Genomic DNA, 15,989 nt, shown 5'->3' with positions numbered 1-15,989 from the left:
TCCTCCTCCTCCTCCTCCTCCTCCTCCTCCTCATTTTCAGAGACAGGGCCTCATTCTATAGCCTAAGTTGGCCTGGAGCTTATGGAAAGCCTCCTGCCTTAGCCTCCCAAATGCTAGTGTTACAGATGCGAGCCACCATACCCAGCTTCCCTCTCAGCAAGGTCTCACTCAGTAGTCTATGATGGTCTGGTGCCCTGGAACTTACTAAGTAGCTCAGACCAGTAACTCACTATGACTATCCTGCCTCAACGTCCTGAGTGCTGGGACTACAGGTATAAGCCACCCTGCCCAGCTTCTCTCTTTTTGAAACTAAGATTTTAATAATGATAGGTTAGCCAATCTAAACCAGTTCCCTCACTGAAGAAAATAATGGTAACGGGACAAAATATAAAAATACTTGCTTAGGTGTCTGAGATGTATCAAGATAGTAAAGTACGTTGGCTGGTAGGCAGAGACACAGGGAGGTGGTTCAACAGGAGCAAATATCTACCACCCACAGAAACACACAAGGGACTCTTGCCAACTTTGAAGGTGGGGCTGGAACTATGGAAATAAACATGAATGTTTAGAAGGCAGTTTGATAACATGATCAATTTAGTAAAATAACATCAATAGGTTCTCCCCTAGGGCCTCTGACTTCCCAAGCCATGAATTTTGACCTTGTTTACAGTACCAGGCATGAATTCCTATTTATGGAGCAGAACTCAGATTCAATCAAGAGAGCAATTTGTTACCCCTATAAACAATTTTGCTCCAATTTGTACAAATTGGCACGTCTTGCTGGCAGGTTGGTATTGTAGCATGCAGGGTTCAAGTCTAGATAAGACCACTGAGGATTTTTCTCCCCCAGCAGCCTACATAGCACCATCTAACACTATGAAAGCTAGACAGAAGGGACAGTTTCCTGGTCAGTTCAAGATTGATTTCTCTGTGTCTTGCAAACAAAGTGTGTAGTGTCTTCAACAATAAGATCTTACCATCTTGTTATGGTGGGCAGCCAAGAGCAATGGCAACAGCCTATATTGTTTTGAGTGTCTCTGGGGCCTCTCTGGCCAGTAACTCATAGGAAGGTAATCCCTGCCTGGCACTGAGATTTTCAACAACCTATATCTTCTGGGAGCAGTATTGTTCACTAATGTGTGGTACCGTCTGTTTAAATTGCTTTTTTAAAAATATTGTTTTATTTTTTAATATTTTATTTATTATCTTTAGTTTTTATGTATGAGAATATTGCCTGCATGTATGTAAGTGCACCCATGTCATGTGATGCCTGTGGAGGTCAGAAGAGGGTGTTGGATCCTCTGAAACTGGAGTTATAGGTGGTTGTTAGCTGCCATGTGGGTGCTGGGAATAGAACCCGAGTCCTTTGCAAGAGCAGCCATTGCTCTTAACCACTGAGCCATGTCTCCAGGCCCCAAAGACTATATTTTAAATTAGCCTACAAACTAGAGGGGTTTCATAAGGCTTCTTCGCACATCTGTTGTTTTGGTTAGCCAATCATCCAGTCCTGGTTTCCTTCAGTCCCCACTCCCACCCCATAATCCCACTTAAACCTTTAGCTCCCAGGACTCTTTACCCATTCTTCCTTATCACTCATGTTCTGCTACCCCCGCCCCCCCTCCCGCTTATTATATTTCTTTACTTGGCTTGCAAGGTCATAGGTTCTCAAGTAGTTTCTTCAAGTACACTTCATTTTGGTTGACCCTTCCCCTGGCCCCTCATTTCCCCATCTCCATCCCTCCACTGCCTACTTGAACCCTTCTGCCCCCAGTAGTCCCTCTTTTAGTGAAATAAAAATTATCTTTTAATTTCTCCTTTCTTCAACACCTACCAAAAAGAAAGTGAGAACACAGGGGCTCCTGGAATACAGAGACACTTCTCATGAATGCTTCTCAGAACATGGGAACTTACAGATGTGGTTACACTGTCCTTCCTGCTGGTGCAGGAGACACCCCCTTTATTTCTTAAGTGCTGGGGTGGTAAGAAAAGAAAATGGAGAAGGGAGAAGAAAGGGGGGAGGGAGGAGAGTAAAGGAGTCTCTTTCTCTTTCTCTCTCTCTGTTTTTTCAAACTGTTTATGTATGAGGATGGCCTTGAATTCATTTTTTTGTTTTGTTTTTTTGAGACAGGGTCTTTCTGTAGCCCCAGATGGCCTGGAAGTTGCTATGTAGATCAGGGTGGCCTTGCTCTCACAGAGCTCTGCTGGTATTAAAGGCCTATATCATCAGAGGAGCATCTCTTAAAGCTAAGAGTTAGTGAAGAGGCAGAAGACAACTGTCTTCATTAAAAACTATGAAGCAAATGGACAGGATTTTGCTGTTCTTTGGGTTCCCAACTGAAACAAAAACTGTGTTGTACCACAGAAGCAGTGTGAATCTATAACTATGGTTTCATTTTTCTCCTGTTGAAACATGGATTTCTATGCAAGAACGGGAAACTCAAGCACTGTTCATTCATTCATTCAGCCGATGTTTATGGAAGCCCCTTGAACCCTCAGTGCTGGTCTAAGGCTCAAACAACTCTCCAGATGAACTTCTAGTCTTACATGGCACAGAAATATGAAAAAGGGAAGCACAGCAATGATGTAAAGCTACACAGGGTGTAGTTGGATGGCAGAGGGTACCAGGAGAGATATTCCTCAGAGCTGGGCAGATGGATAGGAGGCTTCCAGAGAAACTGACATCTAAATGATACCAAAATGATACCTAAAACATGAGGATTTATGGTGTTGAAACGATGGGAAAATGTTAAGTCCCTTACTTGAATCTAGTTAATCAGACCTAATCAACATGTAGAGAAAGGTTGCTTATGTGCTAGATGTTTTTCCCCATAGAATGGAGCAATAGAAGTCAACATTATCATTGCTTTTAGAACTTATGAACAGCTTTGTTTATTTTTTGAGACAGATTCCCTTGTACCTCAGGTTGAACTTGAATATTCTGTGTAGCTGAGGATGACCTTGAACTTCTGATCCTTTTGCCTGTACCTCAACCAACTGAGCTATATCTCCAGCCCCTCCCAAAGCTTCTTCTTCCTCCCCTACTACCTTAAACATAAAAATCTTTCCTGTTGCTTTATTTTCCACATTGCCCCCTAAAAGATTCCAGTCCAGTCACCTACACTGAGTCATCCTCTCTGGACCTTTGTGTAGCATACTCTCAATATTTTGCTTGGGTTCCAGGAATAGACAACCTCTTTTGAGTTGTTGGCCAGGGACCCATAGACCCGCAAACAATACTGGCCATTGTCCCTGCTCTTGGTTACCCACCAGAAATGGACGGTAAGCTCCTTTGCTGAAGACAGTACATCCGTAAGCTGTAGAACAAACAAGGAGAAACAAAGCTGGTGCTGACTTCAGAGCCTCATCTCTACTGTCTAGCTTTCCTAGTGATAGAAGGTGCTATGCAAGCTACGTGAAGAGAAATTTTAGCATGAACCTTACTTACCCAGCTGTGAATCCTGTGAGCTACAACAAGTGGTCTGGCAAGATGTGCCCACCGGTACTATAGTGGCAAGAATATTACAGGAGTGACCAACTGCTTTCTAAGTGAATTTAAGGTCCGCTTCATAGGAGGGAGCCCATACCTGACATTGATATCAGGTTTAGGAACCTGAGGATAGATAACCCACAAGGCCATGGGAGAGAGCCTAATACAACTATTCTGCTAAATAGATATAGTATTAAACTGATTTCTAATGACTGATTGTTATACCCATAGCTTATTGCATCTCTTAACCCTCACAGGAGAAGCAACCTTATACAGCAGATGGTGATTGACAAAGAAATCCACAGCTGGCTAACATGCAAAGAATAAGAGGCTGCAGACTGCTTATCTCTTAATAGCACACCTATATCAAACTTCCGTTTCCCAAGGCTCAGGGATTATAGGGGAAGAGGAGGGTGGAAAGATTGTAAGATCCAGAGGAAGTGGATGACCACAAGGAAATAAGAGTTTTCCAGACAGCTGGTCAGTTACTCATATGAACTCACAGCAAAGGTGACAGCGTAAGCTCAAGCCAAAGTCCCAGCACAGATGTGGGGAAGTGGGTAAGAAACACCAACTTTACCTGAGGAGCTATAAGCTGCTGGGAAAGAGAGAGTCTTGTTTAAGGGTGAGACTCTTAGTAGACTGAACAGGCTTCAGTGGATGAACATACACTGAAGGGCATTTGGGGGGCACAAACCTGACTCTACGCCTGACGGTACAGGAAATTTGGTGGGAGGGTGTAGATATGGGAAAGGATCTAAACATGATCAAAATACATTGTAGGAAATTCATAAAAATTCAATTAAAATAATTAAAATTTTTTGGTTTGGAAATTCAAGGTGAATTCGTGGTCAGGAAGGCTGGGAACTGCTTTTTAGAACTTGTTTAGAAGATGTCTTCAAAAGGTAGCTAGCCAAGTCCAGCTCTTGATCAAACCTTCATGATTACAATGACACAAACCATTTTCCATTCCTGATCTGTTTCCCAGGATCTTGTCTGTAATTAATCACAGGATGGAGGAGTGTGAGGCTCCAGGCCAAAGTCAGAATGCTCCAGGGCTTTCCAGTGTCTCAACAGTCTGTGGGGACATTACCAAGCACTCACTAGCTCAGATTCTCTCTGGCTTGCCTCCACAGCCTGTTATCCTTGTTCCTCCCGTTTCCATGGATACCACAGCAGGGTTTTAACTTTCCAATGCAGGCCTCTTCTATTTGGTACTTCCCCTTGAATCCTATGGCAAGGTCTGGCTGGCTCTTATTTTGCAGATCACGAGGGTGTTTGCTTGATTGCCTTACCCCAAATGTTGGATGAATTCCCTCCAGCACTGGGAGGGTGGCTTTGGGGTGGGCCAGACAGTCTCACTACCTCTAGGAGCCAGAATTCTTGGACTTGAGATCTGACCCTTGTCAGAGACAAGGCAATTAATTGAGTTCCCTGCAAGTTGGCTGGACAAGTGAAATGAGGTAGAAAATTAGGAGAAAAATATCTAGGGCAGTTAGAGTAGAAAGAAGTAAGCTAAAGCAAGCTTCATCTTTCTAATCTTTCAGCAAGAGAATTTTAGTTTAAATGATCTGGGAAATGGCCTCAACTTTACCCTGTATGTGTGGGCCCAACATTAGCATTCCTCCCCTCCTAAGTGGATATCTCTTCCTGGGTACACTTTTGAAAGCAGTACTTCTTGGATCTCCTTATTTTTCTTCAGATACCATATAGGGGTATGATTATTCCCACTTCTTTTGCTTTTCCAAAAAATGCTTGCATTTAGCCACAACTGGAGCATGATCATCAAGAGGGAAGAAATCCTGTTCCACTCAGAGTTAATAGGTAAACCTGCCGATTAATTACTCATGGAGATGCACAGAGGTCGTTAAGAAGCCACTTAAAGCTTATGGATGAGTCAAGTGCAGGTGGGCTATCCTTGGCCTTGGCTGTGACTGAATTCCTTGAACACATCTGGGCAGTCCACAGGGTGGGGTAAGGGGCAGGAAAGGGACAGTGGGGAATTGTTTCCTTGGCAGCACATCTGCTGAGGTTATGAACAAGCCACACTCCGACTGTTCTGACATATCCGCCTGTGGGTGGTCTCTTGGTCTCACTCCACCAGCTACACAGCCCAGGCGGCCCCTTGCTCATGGCCTCTGCCAGACTATTTATTAGGAGCCCTGCCTTCTTGGAGACTAGACTTTATAATTAAAGACTTCATTTGTTTCTTATTGCCAATTTCTGTGGCTAATGGGACTCAGGACTGTGTTATTTACACATTGGATAGCTTGCCATCCATCAATCTCAGCTGTCCTTTTATATCAGGTGCCAACCACAAGCTCCCTCCCACCAGTATGTCAGCAGGATAGGAGGGATCAATGCCAGGGTCTGCACAAATAGTGTAGCCAGAACTATGCTGTATCTGTATCTCCATGTGTTTGGTGTTGAACTCATTGTGTAGGCAAAAGATCCCCTTGAACTTTTGCCTCCACCTCCTAAGTACTAGGATTGGAAGCATAACTACCATGACTGGTTTATATGGTGCTAGGCGGGGTGAATCCAGAGCTTTGTGCATGCTAGGCAGGCACTCTACCAACTGATCTCCATCCCTAGCCCATCTCTCATCTTTGAATTATCTTCTACTCTTAGCTCATCCCATGAGTAAAGGGAGAATTTCAGATGAAGCTGGTCTTTCCCCAGGCTTATCTTTCAAGACTGTCACTCTAGGGAATATTATAGAAGTTCTTAGGGGCAGAGGAGTAGAGGCTTCTAGGGAAATGAGGCTGGGAAATGTGCTCAGAGATGCCAACCGAAGCTGGCAGGCTGTGATCATGAGATCAGTACCTTTTTCCTAGAAAAGGTCATTGTGTGGCCTCATTTGAGAAAAAACTTTCTGTTCTAATTCCTATTGCATGAGACAATAATACTGAAACTGCTAATATTGAGTATTGCTTTGTTTCAGGGAATAGTCTAAAAACTTTAAATGTATTATCTCATTAACTCCATATACAGTGACTTTATATCAAACTTTTTTTTCCCCCCAAGAGGTGTAGGTTGAATGTGGCTGTTCAGGTTGGGACTACATTTCCCAGCCTCCCTTGAAGCTAGGAGAGGCCATGTGACTTGGTCTTCACCAACGGAAGGTGAATAATCTTGTATTCTTCTCATAACAGAGTCCTTGGATCTGTCTCCTCTGCTTTCTTCTCCATTCTTTGTAGGCTGGGTTGGTTAAAACTGGAGACCTTAGCTGCCCACCATCCAAGAGCACCTGTCCTATGTGGTTTCATGATAAATAATTCAACCCATTTCAGGAATTAGCAAGTATATGTTAATCTAGCATATTTTTTTTCAACAACTCTCTGAAATTTTGAAAAGGTCCCTTTTTTAAGGCTAACACTGCAGCTGAGAAGAATTATATAATTTGCATTAAATCATTTACTAGCTAGCAATACTGGGATTCAAATCTAGGCTCTTGACCAATCTATGATGATAGAGGTCAGAGCTAGGTAGAGTAGATTGACTGGTAGAATGGAGATTGAAGACAATTTTTCCTTTCTTAAGAGAAAGATACTTGAGATTAGAAATTATCTTTAACATTTAGACCTAATTTTATTATATAAAAAACTTTCACACAATAAATTCATTTAAACCTCACAAATACCCTGGAAACTATATTATTATTATTATTATTAATTATTATTATTTTGTACAAATCAAGAGACTGATGTGTGGACAAGTCAGCTACATCAAATACAGAAGACTCTAGGTCTTGAAGACAGATTTCTTTCACTGGAATCCTGTCCCCATTCCATTATACACATGCTAAAAGAACTCTCTCAGGTACAAATTCCAAAAACTAATCCATACTAGCTTAAGCAAAAGGAAAAAGCAAACAAAACCTACATGAACACACATACGTCCTTCCTATGTGTTCAGATGTATCTCTGAGGAGAACTGGTCCAAGTAGCACGCCATGGATCAGATTCCTTGCTCTCTCACTTTGCCAGTGGTCTTCCTCTGCATGGCTGGAAGAAAACAGAGCCAAAGACAGTTCTAATTTATGGCTTCCAAGTTTAACAGCCTATAGGAAAGATTGAGCTCTTGCCTACAGCTTTATCTTTTATTGCCTTCTCCATGGATCACTGTTGAAGCCAAGGAGATGGAGTAAGATAGCATAACTGGCAGTTCCATGAGAACTTCATGGCTAGTGAGACAGGAAGGTCTGTCCATAGGAAGCAACAGATGAAGGATGCTGATGTCAGAGTCAGGAAGGGATGTTGGATACATGAAAGGAGATCTCGTCCTCATACACTGTGTTGTGGAGAGGAGCCAGGACAGAACTGGCAGCAATACGCCTTAGTTTTGAAAACATCATCTATGTATTTATTAGATATATAATCATCTCTCAGTCTTGCTATAGACATCTTCTTGTGCAGTGCTGTCCAAAAAGCTACACTCCACAATCTGCTTGTTCATTCAAAATTCTTTTTAGAATGTCTTGGCAGTTCCCTGGTAATTATAGCCTCTGGGGCTGAAATCTGACCAGTGCTACATGCACAGCCCTGTCTCAGGGACAGATAAGTCCCTGATTTAAGAGATGAAGGAATGAAGTCATTGCATAAAGATATGAGGATCTGGGTTGCATATATTCTTACTTTTCTGTCTTTGAGACTTCTCTCTGGGGACCTAAATTCATTTTCATGACAGTCCCATAGCAAGAAGGGAAGACTAACAAAACAACCAGGCCGCATTTGTCTGCCTCTCAGGTGTCAGAGGTTTGGGCTATGCTCTCTGCCAAGTCAGTGCACTGAATTACCCCACGGGCACATCTGCTGCACGCCATGCATGAGGTTTATAGTCTACAAAGCCAAGAAGGAAAACGGTCAGTGCTGTCCAGCCTGCCTAGTCTATCACCTGTTCCAAATGACCTCACCTGCAACCTGTGACCCACTGCTAAGACCCAAGACATTTTTGTTCCATGATTTGCATTAAATAGAAGCTTTTAACTTTTAAATAAAAAGCAAAACCATAAGTAAAACACACATTTTACATTGACCTGGTACACAATAGAGCTGAAAGTTTATCTTGGAAAAAACCTTCTTATCCTTACCCCATATGCTGCACTCTGACATAGTCTGCTCAATTTTTTTTCATTTTAAAAAAATGAGTGGGTGTTGGATTCCCTGGAACTGGAGTTACCAGTTGTTGTTAACTGCCATGCAGGCATTTCATGACACAGGTGCACTTATCGACACACAGGCAATATACGCATATACATAAAATAAAAATAATAAAATATTTTTTTAAAAAATGGGTATACTCACTAAACATTTCACAACAGAATGTGAGCAACAGTTTGGGGAGTACACAGCACAGATATTCTATGAACTGCCCACAAAGGACTATCAGCTTCAAGTGTGAGCATCTTGTTATCAAATGTGTTGAAACCCTTCTATCCAGGATCCCAAATTTGACCCAGGAATGTGTGAACGGTGCTAGGTGTGGGAAGGTCCACGGACCTCAGACTCTACCTCCTTAACTCCTTCATGTGGAGTCACAGAGTCAAAAGGGACGCCTTAGCTCTGGCCAGCACAAGTGGCCAGTGGCCCTGCTCCACACCTCCAGCAGCCAAGGGGTCCTCACCTACTGCTTTAGCTGAGTTATTAAAACTGACCTTGCTGTTGCTTGCATCTCCCATCCCGCCCTGCCCTTTGAAGGCAGGCGAATTAGATCTCTTTCACATGCTATACTTTTAAAACTCTTGAAAGCAACACCCATACCTGTCCTGAATTCCCCTTTGCCAGATTCTTCTATTTCTAAGGGTCAAGTCCCAAGTTCTTTCACATCTTGTCTGCTGTTTATGGACATATTCTTGTTTGCCAACATCCTCCCAAAGCATGGCTCTCAGAAAAAGCAACTGAATACTTGGTGAGCGTGTGTATGCATTTTGATTTTTTAAAAATATTTTATTATTTTTATGCGTATGCATGTATTGTCTGCCTGTATGTAAGTGTACCTGTGTGGTGCAATGCCCACAGAGGTCAGAAGAGGGTGTCAGATCCCCTGGAACTGGAGTTACAGACAGTCATCAGCCACCACGTGGGTGTTGGGAATCAGTCCTTTGCAAGAGCAGCCAGTGCTCTTAACTGCTGAGCCACCTCTCCAGCCCTATGTGTATATTTTAAAATAATTATTCCTCTTTCCCGAAATCCTCCTCCTCTTCCTCTTCTTCCTTCTCCTCCTTCTTCTTCATTCTCTTTTTCTTCCTCTTCATCTTCCTTTACTGTGCTGGGAATTGAACCCAAGGCATTACATACTAGGCAAGTCCTTAGTCACTGAGCCACTTCCCCAGCACTTAACTCATATTCTGAGCAACCAGATTATATGAAGGATAGAACCTTTCATTCCAAGACCATGGCCCTAGTCCTAGGTCCCTGACATTGGGTCATCTTCTTTTCCATTGTTAAAAACAAAGAAAGATGTATAGTCTAATGGGATATGGAGCTCGACTAGGATGTTTGTACAATATTGTGAATGTACTGAAAGCCAGTGTGAGGGAGGCGGTAGGTTGAGCCTGACGCACAGAATTCTCACTGCCCTGGAATCATACACTCTGGTAAAGTCTGCATTGAAACTGGAAGATGACCCTGCTTAGAACCTCTGGACTCAGGATAGTTCCTGCAGGGCATGTGGAACAAGTGTGGACTTCCTCAGCCAGCCTGGCCTAGGGGTTATTGAAAGACCAACTCTGGAGAGGACTCAGAAGCTCAACCTCAAGGACTTCCTTTCTTAGTCCCTGGTGCCTCTGGTTTCTAAAGATCTCTCCTTTCCTTCCTTCCTTCCTTCCTTCCTTCCTTCCTTCCTTCCTTCCTTCCTTCCTTCCTCCCTCCTTCCCCTCCCTCCTTTCCTTCCTTTCCTCTTCTTTCTTTCCTTTCTTTCTTTCTTTCTTTCTTTCATTCTTTTCCTCTTTTATAACTTCAATTTTTTGAATTTTTAAATTACATAATTGCACATACTTTTAGCTACAATGTGATAATTTGATGCATATATTATGTTAATCAGTATTTCATTGCTGTGTCAAAATACCTGAGAAAAACAACTTAAGGAAGAAAGATAGGGTCATAGTGTTATGGTGCCAAGACCCCTGGAAAGAGCCACTCAGACTCCAGACATTCTGAATTAGCTGAATTTTTTTAGCTTGTCAGCAACTGCACTCTCTGAGCTAATTTAGAGAATGTAGCCCTTGCTCAGAGGAAAGTAAAGCTTTTACAGGTAAAATCCATATTCTGATAGGTTGGTTCAAGATTTGCTCAGAACCAAGTAATTTACTCAAAAACAAGCAGTCACATGTTTGTTCCTGTAGGTGGGCAAGCAAATAGTTTCAGAAGCCAGATAAGCAGTCATAAAAGCCAGATAAGTCTCAACTGGAGCCTCCCAGGATTATATGGGTATGTTCCTCTAGGGTCAGCTCTTCCTGGAACTGCTGGCCCTGGGCCAGGGTAGGGTCTGGGATGCTCACCAAGATGGTGGTCTTACACAAAATGGAGGAGCTAAGAATATCGCTATAGTTTTAAACTACAGTTGGCTGGGTCATTACTTTTTGATCTATGGCATGGCTGAAACACAATAGAAAGACACAACAGAAGAAAACTGCTCATCTGATGGCATCCAAAAAAGAGAAAGGAAAATGTGTTCTGGACAAGATATACCCTCCAAGGGTACTCTCCCAGTGATCTGCTTCCTCCAACCAGGCCCGACTTCCTACTAGTCCATTCAGCTATGAACTCATAGTGGGTGATCCATCTATGAAGTTAGTGCCCTCATGATCCAGTCAGCTCTCAACAGCACCATCTGCTGGGGGAACCAAATCTTTAACACACAGGAGCCTACCTAAACCATAAACTAAACCTAAACACGTCACCATAAACTAAACCTAAACACGTCATAGTTAAATCATAACACACACAATGTTTAATGATCAAATCAAGATATGACCATTTTTATCTCCTTAATCATTTATCATGCCTTTGTTTTAGAACTCTGAACCCCTTTAAAAAGTTTTTTCTTCCTGTTCTTTATTCCAGGGCAGAGAGATGAGGTTGAGTTTAATTCCTTTTTCTTTAGACTTGAGAGCAGCCTCTTTGTTTCCTTTTGAAAGGTAAAGGAAAAGGGAAATAAATAATAGAAGCCTCCAACAAACTGAATTTGGAGACAGATGGCATCCACTGCTGCAAAGAAGTGTAATATAAACCAGGTGACCTGTGGGGGCCCAACCCTGACCTGGGATTTCCAGTCCTTCTTGAGGAACAATGCCCAGGCTGATTGCTGACTCCCCGGGGGCTCTGCCAACCCCACTTGAGGTATTTGGAAGTGAAATAACTGAGGTGAGAGTATTTTACTTATAATATTTTTCCTTTTCAGAAACTATAGGGGAGCCTAAAACTGTGCCAAGGGGCTGATTCGAGCCAGCTGCTGGTACTGTGGACCTTCAACCTATCCCTGGAAACAACTCCATGGGGACAAGAACTGAGAAACATGCACTGAGGATATCTTGTACCTCTTTTGTGAAGCAGTGGCAGTTAAGAAGATTCCAGAAGCACACAACGTGGCAGACAAAAACCCAAAGGAGGGTACAGAGACTGAGGACAAGGATCTCCTCAGTTCAAAGGTAGCAGATCAGAATGGTTCTGTGGTGCAGGTGCAGAGGCACACACAACTTAGTAAACCACAAGAGCCTATTGTGAGCAGGGTTTATCGATACAGACCAGATTCCAGTGTGATGGGTTGCCAATCAATGACAAAGACATACCTGCCTAGTGTAAATGGTGGTTGAAGACACAGCTGATGTGCTCCAGTGTCAGATAAGAGGTGCCTACTGAAACACCAGCTCTCCATGTCATTCCAAAACTCTCTTCCCACAGATAAGAATACAGTCTTAATTAGAAAACTACTGTTTAAATCCATCACATCCTGTTACAGAGCAATTCTTCTATTTTTCTATCTTCTCTTCCCCATTCCTTTATGGTGCACAAACTAATGGGTGTATACACATATATATCGCTTTAGAAAAGACTAAATAGCCCATGGTGGGTTTGGATCAGAAGGAAATGGGATAAAGAAAACCACTGATTCTGTGAAAACCCTCCTCTTCTACAATGGAGCATGTTTATTTGGTTCTTTATAGTCCAGTAAGTTATATTTCTCTTACTGTTAAAAGATCTATAGAGATGGCTCAATGGTTAAGAACACTGGCTGCTCTGCAGAGGACCCAGGTTCAGTTTCCAGTACCTACATAGTGGCTAACAACCATTTGTAACTCCAGTTCCTGGGAATCTGACGCCTTCTTCTGACTTCTATGGGTATTATTGCATGCATGTAATTTATATACATACAGGCAAAACACTCATACATATAATGTTTAAAAAAAAACTTTGTAGACTTTAACTGAAGAGTTTTAATGTTTTACATTCATCATTGTAAAAGCAAGGACAATTTTTATAACTTTTATGTATGTAAGTGTTACATGAAGGACAATCTGTCTTTAAGTGGGGACAAATTACTCAAAAAAATAGTAATTTTTCCTTTATGTTAAATGCTACTTAAATAAACTTGTTTAAAACAAGAAAAAACAAGTGACATGAAAATAGACTAAAACTCTCAGGTGGCAGTCTGGGTAACCATTAACAATCAAGAACAATTAAAGGGCCATACCCACATAAGAGCCCTTAAAAAGGGGAGGGAAGAGCCATCCAACAACCCTCCCTACAAGCTCCACTTTCTCCTAAACAGTAAGAGCCACAGGCCAGATGACAGCATCCACAACTGGGTCATGGCCTAGGATCCTAAAGTTGGTCAGACTTCATATCATTACCTAGAATTCCTTCCCCCATTTAATCTTGGTGGACAGGCTGGGAAACAATACTATCTAGCTTTTTTTTTTCCAAGGTGAAATTCACATTCAGGGAAGTTCAATTCCCTGCACTCACAGGGCAGTTAGCAACTGTTTGTAACTCCAGTTCCAGGGGATCTGATGCTCTCTGACTTCCACAGGCATTGCACAACATGGTACACTTACATGCAGGCAATATACCCATACACATAAAATAAAAATAATAGATAAAATAATAAATTATGAAGTACTCACTATGAATAATTCCTCTTGTTTTGATTTTTGAGACAGGGTCTCCCTGCAGCTGCAGCTGGCCTGGAACTCACTATATAGACCAGGCTGGCCTTGAACTCTCAGAGATCTGCCTGCTTCTGCCTCCAGAGTGCTGGGATTAAAGGTGTGTGCCACCACACCCAGCCAATACACCTGTCTTAAACACACCAAGGATACAACCGTCTTGAATTCTGAGCTGAAGAGCCCAGCCTCTGTTGCCATAGAGACAGCTTTGCTGTTGGCTGGGCTCTCTCAGAGAACAGATGATGGTTGGTGGGTGACCTGGGAGCACAAGGCAGGCCAGTGGCTGATCATCCTTTGAGGCAGTACAGCTCCTCCGAAAGGTCCAGACTGAGTCAATAGCAGAAGTAGCCACTGCTACACAGGTCCAAGCCTCTCTTGGAGGCTATGTTTTTTTCACTGTAGTCTTTTATTCCAGCTTCCCTAACAAATGGTTACTCATCTGTTTTCAGATAACCTTGATATGCTGGCGTTCCCAGCTTATAAATTCTTTCTGATAATGGTCCCAAATCCTTCCAGTAATAGCCCAAGTTCTTCCTTCCAGAGGCGCTCAAGTATCTGTAAAGACGGGAATTCTTGTTTCTCACGTGCGCCGCACTTTCACTTCATTTTTCCAGACTGTTCCACCCTTCCTCATTTCCTGCCTCCGACTGTTCATTAATGCTTCATACCTAAGTTCTTAATGAAGTTTCCTGTGGGCAAGGCCCAGAAAAGCCTTCCTAGATCAGCCTGAAGGTGTGCTGACAGTCAGGTGGAAAAAATATTACACAGTGTATTAGTTACTTTTCGATTACTATGATAAAATACCATAACCAAGGCAACTTACATAAGGAGGAGTTTATTTGGCTTACAGTTCCAGAGGGATAGAGTCCATCATGGTGGAGGAGGCATGGAGGAGGGGGGAGGGGGGGAGGCAGCCGGAGCAGAAACCTGAGTGTTCACATATTAAGCAGGCATGGGAAGCAGAGGGAAAAACTGGAAATGGGACAAGGCTTAAAAACTGGACTCTCCAAGTCCATCCCTAGTGACCGGCTTCCTCCAGCAAGGCTGCCTCTCCTAACCCTCCCCCAAACTGAGCCACCAACTGGAAACAAGTATTCAAGTACTTGGAAGTTATGAGGGACATTTTCATTTAAACCACCATACACAGGTTAGATATAAAAGTAATAGATCTTGGAATCCAAGAAACTCCTGAATTTTAGTCTTTCAAACAAACAGTTTGGACCACGAACCATGAGAAAGTGTCTGCACCAATCAGTCTATATTCTGTGTAAGAAATAGCTGTAGAATACAGCATCTGACTGAAAAGCCTTAATTACATAGCTATAAATAATACAGTGTTCTACTAATTCTTCGTTGTCAGGGTGAGGCTGTGTGAGCAACCATGGCTGTACACTTCAAATTACTAGCACTGCAAATTTAGAAGACAGAAATCCTTGTTGCCCATGATCTTTCTCTGAAATACCAAGCTAGGTTTAACATCTGTCTGGGGGTCCAGGGCCATGGAGGCCATATTTCAATCTGGAACACACCCAGGCCTTTGTATGAGGTTTCCTCCATACTTGAACTGAATAAAAGACAGTTCCATCCAGGTCTTTTCCAGGCACTTTCTTCTCCATTGATCCACAGGAAACCCAAGTTGAAATGTCTCTAAGTAAACTTTGATAGCATAAATGCCTGCATTTGGGGCAGGCTAAGACTCTGCCAGCTCAGCTGGTTTACATTTTTTCAGGTTGTGTTTATAGAAAGGAAAATGTCTGATCTGATTTTTACCAAGGCTGCTTCTCTCTGCTTCCTGTGAGACTAAGAGTTAGGAGTCAAATAATCAGTCTGACAAGCTCACTGGGTTTTTACCCTGTAAGCTTTGCTTTTCTTCCAAATTTTAGAGGTGGAAAAACCCAAATGTATGTTCATGTGTAGTTTTCATGAGGGGAAAGAGCTGTTGACACCATCCAGATGAGGACCTTGAAGCACTGGATCCACTCTAGAGCTGGGTAGGGCTCTCAGGCAGAGTATTGGAGGCTTCTGATGGAGTCATAGTGACTCGTATCCACCAGGAGCTTAGGAAATGCAAAATATGCTTGTGCTGGTTTTTACTGAAGGAGAGGTAAAGGCACCTTTCTAGTACACTATAACATTAGGGAGGGCTTTAGTACTTTTTGAGTAAGTCACCCAAAGATTGATGGGTTAGAAGCCTGGTCTATAGCACTGCTGAAGGGGCAGAGCCTTTAAAAGTGGAGCCTAGGCCAGGCGTGGTGGTGCACACCTTTAATCCCAGCACTTGGGAGGCAGAGGCAGGCAGATCTCTGTGAGTTCAAGGCCAGCCTGGTCTACATA

The 15,989-nt window shown here is 42.7% G+C and overlaps 1 protein-coding gene across 1 annotated transcript in view; it reads right to left on the bottom strand.

The window, feature by feature from the left end:
- Positions 1 to 7,290: 7,290 nt before the first annotated feature.
- The window catches only part of Arsb (arylsulfatase B), a 245,499-nt gene continuing 236,800 nt past the window's right edge, over positions 7,291 to 15,989 (bottom strand). Inside the window, exon 7 of the mRNA XM_029556225.1 lies at positions 7,291 to 7,494. Within this exon, the coding sequence (XP_029412085.1) occupies positions 7,448 to 7,494 (47 nt within the window). The 3' untranslated portion in view covers positions 7,291 to 7,447. The remainder of the gene's footprint in view (positions 7,495 to 15,989) is intronic.

This window comes from Nannospalax galili, unplaced genomic scaffold (genome assembly GCF_000622305.1).
Source record: "Nannospalax galili isolate Female #2095 unplaced genomic scaffold, S.galili_v1.0 scaffold45, whole genome shotgun sequence".
NCBI classification, from domain to species: domain Eukaryota; kingdom Metazoa; phylum Chordata; class Mammalia; order Rodentia; family Spalacidae; genus Nannospalax; species Nannospalax galili.
Note: the sequence above shows the minus strand (reverse complement) of the source record. Positions and strands in the feature narration are given on the sequence as shown.